Genomic DNA, 13,903 nt, shown 5'->3' with positions numbered 1-13,903 from the left:
CAAAAAAAACAACGGGCAGGTTACCTCAATGTCACTTGTTAAAAAAGAATCCCTGAGTCAACCTTACTAAAACACGTTAAATAAAGAAAAACAAAACAAAACATAATAAAGCCATATGTTATGGGTTCCTCAGCCAATTTACTCATTTAGAGGGTCCGTGGGGTATTATGCCACTTACATTGGAAATTCTAAAAGAAGAGAAAAATATTCTTTGACCTCCAGGCATCTGCTAGTCAATGCCAGAAAAAGAACAAATTCAGTACAGTACAGGTAATCCATCACGAGGAATTTAACACCCACTGAAGTTATAGATTGGGAAACCATTAAATGCTAGTGGTTTTTGGAAAAATATTGAGACTTTTTGATCAATGGGACGTAAACATAGGCAGGGGAAAACAAAAGAAGACAAGAATTCAAGGATAACAATAAAAAGCAGGACAATAACAAGGCAAAGCAGAGAAGTACAAGCTGGAAGCACAGGTAGCTGTGTAGAGACCAGCGAGTTCTATAATGATCAGAGTCCAGAGGAGGGGACATGACAATGTGTGATAGCCCAGATGGCTCCAAAAGGAGGTTTAACTGGAGGCTCTGAACCAGGAGTCTAAGGCATATCAATCAACATTATCCAAACAGAAGGTTCACCAAAACCACTGATGTATTATTTCATGAACAGAAGAGATTTAATACTTACCCGATTTATATGGTTGCTCCTTAAAATAACCTGTAATAGGGTTTTCTCAAATTCTTCCAACTTCTTGGAACACTTTTTAAGAATATGATTAGATAAGTTATTATCACTGATCAGTCCAGCTAAAGTATTAACAGCTTCTTCCCAAAAGCTTGAAGAAGGAAATTTGGGATTACGGTAAAAAGTGATCAGGCCATCCAACAACTGAAAAACAGAGTCAGATACTGTGGAAAAGTCATTTTCAAAGTGGCTTAAGTCTGTTTTCAGACTCCCTGATTCTGTCAAGTTCTTCAGTTCAAGTAGATGTTGCAAGAAATGCATGTGAGAAGACAGAGGATTTTCCACAGTGGCACAATGTTTTTTCACAATGGGCAGTGGTAGAAAGGACGTGGGGCTGCAGCTCTCCACAAAATGCTGGGCCATCTCTGAAGGTTCACTTCTCTGCTCATTGGATAACTCACACCCAGAATCTTCCAGCAGACTTAATGTATTTTCAGAACTTCCAGGTTCCTGAGCCTGCAAGTGGGAAGATGGGTCTCCTAAAACAGAAAGGAATAGGTGTTATCTTCCTGTAGCTAACATTTTTTCATATAAAAACTAGACAGGGGCACCTGGGTGGCTCAGTCGGATAAGCAGCCAACTCTTGATTTCAGCTCAGGTCATGATCTCAGGATTATGAGATCAAGCCCTGTGTTGGGAGCCACACTGAGCATGCAGCCTTCTTAGGATTCTTTCTCTCCGTCTCCCTCTGCCCCTCCCACCCTGCTCACGCTCATTCTCCCTCTCTCTCAAAAAATAAAAAACAAAACAAAACAACTAGACAGATTTTTCTAACTTAAAATACTAAATGAAGCATGCAAAAACATACTAAACATTTAAAAATGAGTAGTGTAAAAAATCAAAAAGAAATTGCTTAAGCTGACTATCTCTGGTAGAAAGCAAAGGTGACTCCCCCATGTATTTTCAGGTCACTTATCTCTCATTCAGCTCTGTGTCAAGCTTGAAAGATAGAGAAGAAACCAGAAGATATTTTATATCTTAGTATATTGATACTCCTCAGGGTCACGCTTTGATCTTCTGTTCTGAGAAGTATCAATATTTGAGGGCTGAGTAGAGGGGGAAAAATTGATTAAGGAGACAGAGAAGAAATAAAGAGGTACAAAAGGAATAAAAATGACTGTATTATGAAAGTCAAGGAAAAAGTTTCAAGGAGATTTTCACACAATAGAGAAATCCATAAAATAAAAAGCTGAGAAAAATATGTTGGCATTACTCATTAGAAAATCACCAGTGACTGTATCCACAGAAGCTTTGTTCAGTCAGGGTTTGGCCGGGGGGTGTGGGGGGGAGACAGAGGCCAGAGTGCAATGGGAGTGACTGGGCAGAAAGTCAAAAAGGCCTGGCTGAGGCTTCTGAGGAGTTGGATCAGGAGAGTATAAAATGGGAGAGTAATTGCAGGCAAATGTGGCATGTCAAATTGGGAGAAATTTGAGCAATTATAGACTAGGAAGAAGAAAATAACACAGAAGCAAAAGTTGGAGAAATGAGAAAAAATGTAAAAAGCTCTGGAGAAGGCAGGGGGAGACTGGGACGAGGACCCCAGTGGATGGGTTGTGCTTAGTGATACAGAAGTAATTTGTTTCCTTTGAGGCTGAAGGAAAGAGAATGAGAATGTATGGGGTGTCAAAAAAAAGAAAAAGAGAAAAAAAGAAAAAAAATACCCTTAGCATATAGGAAATTAAAAGAGATCTCACCTTATAGTCATTTTTTAAAGTTAGAGATGGGGGGGGTACTGGTTGACCAGGGCATGGGAAGAATGAAGAAAGGAACATCTTACATTTGGAAATCTAATTTATTGCTCTTTTGTCGCTCTATACAAATAGAAGGCAATGATGAGGCAAAATGAGAAGATCAGACTTTAATTTAGAGTTCATTCAATTAAGAAGTATCTGCCATAACCACTAGAAATGGGCAATTATGTGCTTGCTAATTATCACAACAGTATCTGTACTCCATGTTAAGGGGATAACACAGTAAGTTCAAAAACGTGGTGGTAACCCAAACGGTGAACTATCCGCAAAGCTTTTAACCATATGGCCATTTCTACACTAAACAAGGCACACAGCCTGCTCATTTTAAGCCAACAATTTCTTTTTCTTATGAGCAAGAATAAATGTTTGAAATGACTTCTCACTCTTCACAAAAGGAAAGGGTGGGGAATTATGGTAATTATTGAGGTAGATTATGTTTTTCTTCCATGGAATTCCAAATGGTTCTTCACTAAGAAAGTGAACACAAGTTTCAATATTTCATGAACCACCTCAACTTCCCATCAAGGTAAGCTGAACTTCATGGGTGATGATTTCAGGGAAGACATAAAATGAATTCTACAAACAACTGGGAAGCAAAAAGCTGTTTTCTTGTTTCTGCTTTTCACCGCTCACTGATGTACCTTCTGGCAAGTCACAACCACTCCATCTCATCTCCTTCATGTGCTGATTGGTACCTATTTGCAGGGAGTAGTTCTACCCATGCATGTGCTCTGGGCATAGGAATACACAAACTAACCATCATTCTTTCTGGATGCTTCATTTCTGCACCCGCAGAAAAGACTGATGAGGGCATATGTTGGAGACGCCAATGTGGGAAACCACACACAGAGAGGAATGTCCTTTCAGTGCCCTAAAGGAGTGCATAAATTCTACCAGCGAGAACCACAGTGAGCTTTTATGCAACATGGCTTCAACGTTAAAGGCACTTTGTCAAAATGAATAGAACGATCTTATATTCACATTTCACTTTACAAAGCAGTTTCATCAAATAATTCAGTTGTTCCCAACAACCCTTGAACATGCATTATTATTATTATTCTTAATTTACTGATAAGGAAATGCAGGCTCCACTTGATTAAGAGGTCTAAGAAAAGCCACAGAGGGAAAAGCAAAACCAATTACTCAGTTCCAAGTCCAATCATCTTCTAACCACAGCAAAGAGACTTGTATGTTCCTCTGCCAGCTTCTGTACATACCCCTCTGCCTCTTTAAATGAGTCTTACAGAACTCATTCTACTGAGAGTCTACTCATTTGCCTGAAAGACTTTTCTCAAAATAAACCTCGAAGCTTGACTAATAAAGCATCATACCCAAAGGAGAGAAGAGAAAATGAAGCCATGCTACTGCAACTTTCTGTAATTCCTGTTTTTCCAGGAGGGATGAAGGTGAAGCAGAAGTCAAATGACACTTCTCTCTTAATTTGTTTTTAGGCTGAAGGGATTGAGGACTGTAATTTCTCTCTAAGTCATTTGATAGGATCTAACCAACACATTTGTCCTTAGATGTAAAGAGACAGTGAAGTAAATACACACACATCCTGATCAAGCAGAGTCCAGCACATTTTAAATGCTCAGAGATAATAGCTATTGTTATTAAATGATAAAAGATACCAAGAATCTAAATTATGCTAAAGTATGATATCACATATAATGCATAAAATAAGATACCAGTTAGGACTACATATCCTGTCCAAAATATTCTATAGTCCTTCTCATACCCTGGATCTCACAGACTTTCAGTTCCATTTTACTAAGCCCTTGTCTCTTACATCTTCTTTCAGTTGTTAAATTCCATCTCCATCCCACTTATCATTTAAGAGTGGATCTCAAGCATGCTTAACAAAATAGAGCTGTGCCCACCTACTACACATCCTACCCTAGAAAGGCCCACCCCTGAATCAAATGTATTTTCTGCTGCCCCCCCCAATTTTCACATCCACATCAAAACTTAATGCCTTTTGTCATCTATTTCTACAGTCTTTTCATTACTTATACAAGTAGACCTAGAGAACCAACTGTCTAAAAGGCATCTTTTTCTGTACACCTAGAAAATCCCATGAACTTTCTGTTTATAAAGTGTACAAATCATCTACATTCACTGCACACATAAACATACAATTCTTGTTTGTACTGCATACCACCAACTTCAGCCCATAGCAAGACTATTCTCAAGTCACCGGGCCAGAGGGCGGGATCACCTTGGCAACTTACTTTCACCTTCCACATACAGCAAAACTCCATGTTATGCTGATTCCACCTTCCAGACCTGCATTAGTCAGGACTCTCCAGAGAAATGGAACCACTAAGATTTATAGACAAGAGAGTGGGTGAAAAGAGTTTTACCCTAAGGCAATGGCTCATGTAATTATGGAGGCTGAGAAATCCCAAGGTCTGCAGTCAGCCAGCTGGAGACCTAGGAGAGCAATGGTGTTATATAGTTCCAGTGCAACTACAGAGGCCTATAAAGGAAAGCTGACAGTGTAAGTACCAGTCTGAAAGCCAGCAGGGTGGAGCCCCAAGAAGAGCCAATGTTTCAGGTCGAGTTCAAAGGCAGGAAAAGACCAATGCCCCAGCTCAAAGGCAGTCAGGAAAAAGGAATTCACTTTTCACTCTTACTCAGCCTTTTTGTTCTCTTGAGTTCAACTGATTGGATGAAGTCCATCCACACTAGGGTAGGTGGTCTGCTTTACTCAGTCTACTCAAATGTTAATCTTGTCCAAAACACTGTTACAGACATATCTACAGTAACGCATGACCAAATATCTGGGCACTAGGTGACAAAGTCAAGTTGATACATAAAATCAACCATCATTTCACATATGAACCTGTCCTTCCCTAGTCCCCTACCCCTGCTCTAGTTCACACCATCATCATCTCTTACACTGATGACTATAATCCCCTTGTCCAACTGATCTACCTGCTTTTGGTTCTGTCCTCTTCTAGGCCACATTCTGAACTGACCTGACAGTCCCCCTGCTGAAATACTAGTTTGATCACAGGGTTACAATCCTTAAAACCTTCCAATGGCTTCCTTTACTGGCTAAGAGTCTTCTAAGATCTTTAGCTTGGCCCACAGAGTCTTTCATTGTGTGGCCCTTGCTTATTTCTCCAGCCATGCCTCCATCCTCACTCTTACTTATGTATAAGTAATATTAAACCCTTACAGTTTACCAAAACACACCATGCTGATTCATACAACTATGGATTTCCACAAGTTGTTCCCCTATGTGGTTTGTTCTTACGCTATAACGCAGAGATGGACTGATGCCTCAAACCCTGATTCAAATCCTCTGTGAAACCTTCCCTGCTCTGCCCCAGAGCAGAGGAAACCATGCCCCATCAGGGCTATCATGTACCTTACACATACTTCTATTACCGCTCTCATCAACATCTTCTGAGTGTATGAGTGACTCCCTCTTGGAAGGGGGAGATTCTTGAGGACAGACACAGAGTTTACTAATCTGGGAATTTCTGTTTTCTGATGTGCGCCTCCTACATAGTTGGTGGTGTCAATACTTGTTGAATATACATATTAACAAAGACTGAAATCAAATTGCATTTCTTCAAATGCACCGAAATATCATCATGGGCATATATACTGGTCACTACCAACTATGATTTGTTAGTAGTAATGGTCACTCACATGTACTGATGAATTGAGCTATTTAAAAGTAGTGTTTTCGCCACCTGGTGGTCAAACAGAAATTGCTCTTTTGAAGTACCCCACAATTCTGAAATGACAGTGTTTCACTTTAATACAATTGTTTGTCTTCTGCCTCTGGAAGGCTATGTTTTGGCACATTGCAAAGCATACTTGAGAAATGCTGACAAAGAAAAGCTTACAGTTTTGTTTAACCCCACTGTAGTAGCTGGCATCCTAATTCTAGTTTTGAATACACCAAGAGAGAAAGCAATGTCAAATGCATGAAATCATAAGCTAATGGAATGATTCGTCTTAGCAGAATTGTCTTCACTGCATTAGGTTCACAAAACAAAACAGTGCATTTGGTGTCAGCATGGTCCAGGACCACTTGATGGTGCAATTCCTCCTATGCTCAGTGCTTAGACCCTGACTTTCCTGCTTGTCCCCATCTCTCTCATCTCGGAGTTTGCCAATTTAAACCTTCCTCATTGGCTGTCTCTTCCTGTTCCAACTTCCCGGATGTCCTCAGCTTTCCTACAGCCTCAAAGAACTCTGTTAGGCAGATGATTCTCCAAGTTCTATGTCCCATCCTACCTCTTCTCCCAAGCTCAAGTCCTAGCTCTTGGCATTTTAAACCACACAAGTCCAAAAGAAACAGCATCCTTCACTTGCACTTGGTCCAATTCCCCAATAACACTGCTATCATTCTCTGTTTCCAACATCTGAAACCTAAGGGCCAACTCTGACTTCTTCCTTGATACCCATATACACTCCATTGACAAATAATGTTGATCCTGCTTCACCGTTCTATTCCTTAGATTCACTAAATTTGTTCCCATTTAGGACCATTCCCTCTGCCTGGGATGCTCCCTTCACCCTCAACCCCAATTTTCTCAAGGCTGTCTCCTCATTATCACTCAAATGTCTATTAAAATATCACTTCTTCAAAGAGACCTTATGTGACCACCCAGTCTAAAGAAGCCACCAGATCGTTCTCAGTCACGACTTCCTATTTTCATTCTCTAAATCTCACTTATCACTACCTGATTATTTTCTGCCAGTATGATCTGTCTCACCCACAAAATATATACTCCGTGATAGTCTTGGACTGCTGGTTTACCACCACAGCTCAGAGCCTGAAATATTGAGTGGGAGAGCTCAAGAGAAATTAAATCAATCAATAAAAACCTTTCTTATATCATCTCTTTTTTCCCGTGCCAAAATAATTACACATAAGATATGGGCAATGACCGGGCTGTTCCTGTCTCCAGCTCCTCCATCTTCCAAACAGCCCTAAACACGATGCCTAGTTACTGTGCCCAAATAATCTAAGCCTCAGATTACCTAAAGGAACCACTTTCAGAAAGCTTACTGTTTGGCACACGTGTAGCACTAGTTTTCCTTCTATTTCCTTCTATTTTCTTGCTGGAAAATCTCCAAAGGCTCCTTGCTGCCGACAGAATAAAGCATGTTTTCCACTGGCTGTCACACCTCTTCTTAATAGGCTCCAACCTAGTTTTTCATCTTATTTTCCAGAACACCTCCTCATGCTCTGTATGCCACAGTCAAATTAGATCATTTGCCACCAGATTCCTGTGCCTCTGCTTTACACTGTTCCCTCTTGCCTGAAATACCCCTAGTATCCATAGCTTTCTAAATCCTACCCATCCTGTAAACTCAGCACCAATCTTCAAAAAGAATTTTAAAAGTTCTATTCTCTAAACCAAAATAATCACTCTCTCCTCTAAACATCAGTATCTTCCTCTAGACCATAGTTTCATAGTCTCTGATATAATTAGTGATGTGATCTTGCTCCCAAAAGATTGTGTGATCCTATGGACAGGGCATGGACCCATCTCTCTTTACATTCTTCACATTGTTTGTACTGAACAGCTATTGAATTAAAAGGGGCTGAATAAATGAACAACAGAATCTCTCTAACGGAAAAGAGTTTCTGGACAAAATTAGAAGCTGGTGAGAAAAAGCAATTTCTTAGTCATCTGGGGGCAAAGATATCCAGTATAGGTAAAAAGCATAGACCTGATTTCATTTCCTAACAAACAGGAAATACCATGTTGAGAGATAGTGAGCACATATATTACAGCCCTACAGAATAACAACAAACCCATGAACATACAACCCTCCACCAAGTAAACCAATGAGTCCACCTGAATAACTGCATCAGTGTGTGGATGTTATGAACGCTGTGCAGAATTGGTAAAAATGATACAATCATGGACATCAGCAACACACCACATTCACTGGCCTCCCAATGCTGTGAATGGCCGGTGACACAGCTCTCCACAATCTAGCCCCAGCTAGCTTTCCTGCTGAGATCATACACATCTCCAATCTCTCCCTGACCAAATCTCTTTCCAAGAGAATTTACCTGAATTTGTTTTCCACCGAGCCCTTGATGCCACTGTTTTGACTTCATCTCTTGACCAGTGTTCCAACAGCTCATATCTATACTGTTAAGATGTTACCTTCAAGCCACCTTTGTCCCCCAAGCCCACCCTGCTGGACAACTGAGGTTGGCATTCATTTCCACTGATGTGTCCACTTCACTCTCTTTAACAAAAATCAGAAGCACTGAGATCTTCTACCCAGTGCAGTTTTTCCCAACCTATATCACCATAAGGGGAACATATTAAAATTAAGTATTCATAGGTACAATTAATCAGTATTTCCAGGAAAGGGCTCCAGGAACTTTTTTTTTTTTTAAACAAACATCTCAGGGGAATCTCATAATTAAATCTCAAAAGCACTACTTTGCACTACTCCCAAATTTATGCACTCAGCCTGCTTCATGTGTTTCTTGCTGGGCTACAGGTCTTCTACTTACAAGACCGTACAGGAGTGGTTTTCAACCTTACCTACACATTTACGTGACTTTGGAACATTTCAAAATTCCAGTGCCAGACCACACTCCATGCTAAGTGCCATGCCAGAATCTCAGGGGTAGAACCCAGATATCAGTATTTTTTAGAGATCCCCAGGTGATTCTAGTGCAAGAACCACTATCTTAGATTAATTTATAGTTACTGTGCTTTCTTTGGATAGCACAAAAATGGAGTGTGGTCCATTCATGCCATTCCCAATCCCATCTTCAAATCTCCCAGAAATATCTATTTCCTCTTTATCTGTTTATGTTGAATTCACATTTAATCTTTCAGAGTTCAGCTGCAATTCTACTCCCTTGTCAGGGTCATCTTTGCCACTATTTTCTATTTTACCAAAGTAGAGCCTTATATATTCTAGCTGTCTCTTGCCACCTTATCTAAGTCAGCATCACGTCCCTGATGGGCCATAGCCTTGGACTCCTACTCAGCAGTCTGCTTCTCCCCCCACTTACATTTTCCACAGCAACCACAGCAAAAAGTTCAAAGCTCCCGCTTCATGCTCACCAAAGGATTTCCACTATACTGCCAGTCCTACCCACTGGAACAAGCCCTGCATCGCCTGCACCCCTGGCCTCTCTAGGGTCTCATCTCACTCCCTCTGCTCTGTGTCCGCTCACTGAGCATGCAAGCTAGTTCCTGCCTCAGGGGCCACTTGGATGACCCTGTTCAAACACCTCCCTCTCACTGAGGTCAGTCTGACCACCCAGTCTGTTAGTAGCTCTGCCCCATCCACAGTCATTCCATCGCTTCAACCTTATTTATTTTTTTCACAGCTTTTAACTCTCTCAGAATTTTTCCTAATTAACAGTTTGCTTGTTATTTGTCTGTCTCCTCCATGGGAATATTAATTCTATTTCTTCTTCTTTCCCTCCCCCCCACCACAACCTCCAGAAATCAGTTTTTGTTGAAGAAATGAATCAACTAATAAATGAATGATTATGCATAAATATAAGCCCAGATGAAACTACATCATATGTAGGGTCCTCCTATGTGTCCATCTCAGGAGATCTTGCCTCTCTAACCAAATAATAAACTCAAAAGAAATAGCAAGAAAACTTCTTCTTTCCAACCTTGGAAGTCGAGCACAGTACTAAGCAAATATCATACATGTAAGTACTTACTTGTTAATTATTTGGGCTATTTTAGAAGATCCTCAATATACTGAAAAAGATAAGTTGGTTTTTTAAACTGACTTTCAGCTACCTGTAATTTTCCAACCCATGAACATCTATACCTAATTATAATGTTTACTATATCACACCTGAACAAGCATAAGAAGTCTCTCATTTTAATTCACCTTCCAAATTTTTCATGTTTCAATTCCATTCTCTAAATTACACCCATCTTATAAAGTATCATGCAATTTGAAAACACGTGTTTGCAGGCGTGGCCCATACATGACCACTGACCTGCCTGATATGGATTCAAGCACATTTTTCTCTAATTGATGAGCATTTGTTCAGATCAAGCAGAGAGAGATCTCAACCAGATAACTGCTATAGGGATGGTCTAAGAGTCAGCTGCATCTCTGGAAATAAGTCCTCCCTCTGACTTGAACATTTTTTAAAACCTGCCTTGTATAGGCTTATGGTTATGGGTTCTGGTTTCAAGATTTTATTATTATATTGAAGCCAGTCCATGAAATCTAGGCTTTGTTAAAAAGCTGTCAAATAGTGGGGCACTTGGGTGGCTCAGTCAGTTGAGTCTGACTCTTGGTTTTGGCTCAGGTTATGATCTTATGCGTCTTGAGATTGAGCCCAGTGTTGGGCTCTGTGCTCAGCAGGGAGTCCACCCTTGGATTTTCTCTCTGCCCCTCCCCGCCCCGGTGCATGCATATGCTCTCTCAAATAAATAAATCTTAAAAAAAAAAAAAACAACTATCAAATAGTTACTATTTACAACTAAAACTAATATTTCCTCTAAAACTTCATTGACAATCATAGACACTAAGGAAATTGCTTTCTATGAAATAAGAAAACACAAAATTAAGACAATCACTGTTATTTTCCTAGTATCATTGAAATTACTATTTTATTTATACCCATGCAGGGCAATACCACCTTCTAATAGCACCTTCTTATTTATTTCAGAATCATTAACACTTCATTCTGTTCCCAGGTAAATGCTAAACATATATCCTCAAATAACTTAGGCTTCCCCAGGTCTTAGGATACACAAAACATTCATGTAATCCCTTTTAATCTTCAATTTTGGTGACTAAGGATAATGTTTCTCCCAAATGTTGAATATTATAATACAAGCCTGTCTTCCAAAGCCTTGATGTCTACCTCCCCAGGGAGCTAACAATCCCCATCAAGTCTGTTGACCCAGGTGAGGAGACCCTGCTCCATGACCCTCACTGACCTTTGCAGGGATCAGAAATTACCACTCCTTTTCATACAGAGATGTCACTCCAAGAGGAATCTGATAATGGATCTTGCAGGTACCAAAAAGAAATTATAAAATGTTGGTTCATGAAATTTGGTTCCCAAATTGCAAAATACTTTTTGACCTCATAATCAGCCATTTCTGCTAAATGAATTTTATAAAAGCATTATAAGAAAAGCATCACGAAGGCTCAGAGATGAAAAGATTATTTCATTGTAGAATCACATAAATGACCCTTTTCTTTAAAAACTCACAAAACCTGAGAATTCTGATAATACCCTTAGACTGACAGCCCAGAAATAAAGACTATAATTGACGAATTTTGAGTCTAGGACTCAGGTGCCTTTCATTTCACCATGGAATACAACATTTGATAGATGACATAATAGCTCATCATATGCCTTATGTATATGAACTAATTACAGGCTTGTTATGAAGACCAAGAATCATTCACATGTGACATTCTGGAAACATAGGCATTTCCACAGCTGACCTCCTTTTCTGAAGTAGTCTGTCTGCCTGCCAGTAAAGCCGCAAATGACAACATTGTAAGAACACATGGATGTGGCCAACAGTCGTATATTTAATACCGCAAAGTGTGTTCTCTAACATAAGGAGACAAAGTAAAAATATTCTTAATTCTGAAAAAGAGGCACAGTCAGAGACAGCTTGGTAGTCAATTATTATACTAGCAATTACGATTAAAATACAGTCTTGTGCGTAGTAAAAAGGAGAGCTCAAAGTCAATTTTTTGCAGACATCTTATTGCTAACCAAGCAGAACTCATTTCCACTGATTTTTACTATTGTGATAATCCTGAAAATTAGGTCCATTCTCAGGGGTTCTGGTTTTCATAACTTTGTGAGGCCAAGTTATAAAGCAGTACAGCATAGCTTTAGGATTATGGTTCATTCATCCATCACTCATTGTAAAAATCAGTGGCCTAGGAAATTAAATAAACTTGACCAAAAGAACAACATAATCTCCACATTAAAAATGAAATTAAGACATGTTTTTCAGGGAGAAAATAAAACAAACTTAATATATTCTGCCTTGTCAGAATAGACGATTTCACAAAACAGATACATTCAGCACTACAACGTAAAGGCATTGGAATAAGGGCTGGGAGGACCCAGATGGTAAGTAAGAACATATGGATACGGCCAAAAGTCATATACCTAGTTGGCAAGCCTCCTACCTTCAAAGAACTAAGAAAAAGGCAGGCCAACAACTAACTCTACTACATAGCAAAAGGCATTAGTATTAAGGAGAGATACTGAGGTACCAGTGATCTGGTGAGGAACACAGAGGAGTTAATTCAAACTGGGGACAAGCCAGAAAAATTTCCTACAGTACAAGTGTCAATGGGATCACAGGTGCATGAACAAGGACACAGAAGCAGGGGCCCGAGCAATAGCTCAGGAAAGTACAGCTAGAGCAGAGGGAAAGCAGAGGTGTAGGAGAGTAGGGGACAAGGCTGACAAAAGATTTTGGGTTTGCCATGGGAAAGAATTTGAATGTAACCTGCACCAAGACAATGGAAAATTATCACTGCTTAAAACATGATCTTAACTATATCTTAAGAAAAACTGGAGAGGCAAAACAACAACACAACAACAACAAAGGTGACAGATAACCTAACCCAGAGAAAGCTCTTGAAACAGTCAAGGAGTGATGATGTTTTCCTCACGAGAAATTGTAGGGTCCATGTGGAAGGAGAACACTGAACATTACATGATGGAGAAATCAAAACAGGACAGAAATCGGATGAGAACTTTTTGTAACAATACAGAGAATGAAAATCAAGTTCTATTAATTTATCTCTCAAAATAATTAAATAAGATAGCAGCTGAATTCATACAAAATTTTCTAAGCAGTTTACTCCTACAAGAAATCAGACTGCCAGGCCTGAGAATCTTCCACTTCTGCTACTGGCCTGGAACTGAGAATGAGTTTACTACTGGGAAGAAAAACTCTCGCACACCCTTAAACCTCTTTTCTTTTCTTTCCCACTGGTATAATCTGCTAAACCAGACAGATCCAGGTCTTTGCAAGACAGAAACAGAATTAAACAATAAAGTCCTCATGTCAAAAAAAAAAAAAAAATTGGGTTTCTCTGTTGCTAAGCAATCAATGACAATTCCCATCAGACTATCAAGGCCAAGAAGGAAGGAAACTGGTATTTATTTTTTGTCCATGTGTCAGGGAGCTCAGTGCCAAACATTCCCCATTAACCTCGATTGCTTGTCATTGTTCTTCTCATCATCATCTTCATTTTACCTCTGCCTTAAAGAACTTAGCCAATGTTGGTAGAGTTGAGATTCAACCAAGATTCATCTAACTCCAACATTTTGCTCCTCCCAATGAGCAATCTACCTCCTGAATCTGTCTTTAGCAATCTTTCCCATCATCAATAATACCTCCTCTCCCTTTGTTGGATCTTTCTTCCC

The 13,903-nt window shown here is 39.7% G+C and overlaps 1 protein-coding gene across 1 annotated transcript in view; it reads right to left on the bottom strand.

The window, feature by feature from the left end:
* Positions 1 to 13,903, bottom strand: part of MEI4 (meiotic double-stranded break formation protein 4) — a 237,941-nt gene that overhangs the window by 166,737 nt on the left and 57,301 nt on the right. The window contains exon 3 of the mRNA XM_047734094.1: positions 692 to 1,227. Coding sequence (XP_047590050.1) covers positions 692 to 1,227 — 536 coding nt within the window. The remainder of the gene's footprint in view (positions 1 to 691; positions 1,228 to 13,903) is intronic.

Source organism: Lutra lutra, chromosome 6, assembly GCF_902655055.1.
Source record: "Lutra lutra chromosome 6, mLutLut1.2, whole genome shotgun sequence".
Taxonomy (NCBI): Eukaryota; Metazoa; Chordata; class Mammalia; order Carnivora; family Mustelidae; genus Lutra; species Lutra lutra.
This window is presented reverse-complemented; position numbering and strand designations above follow the sequence as displayed.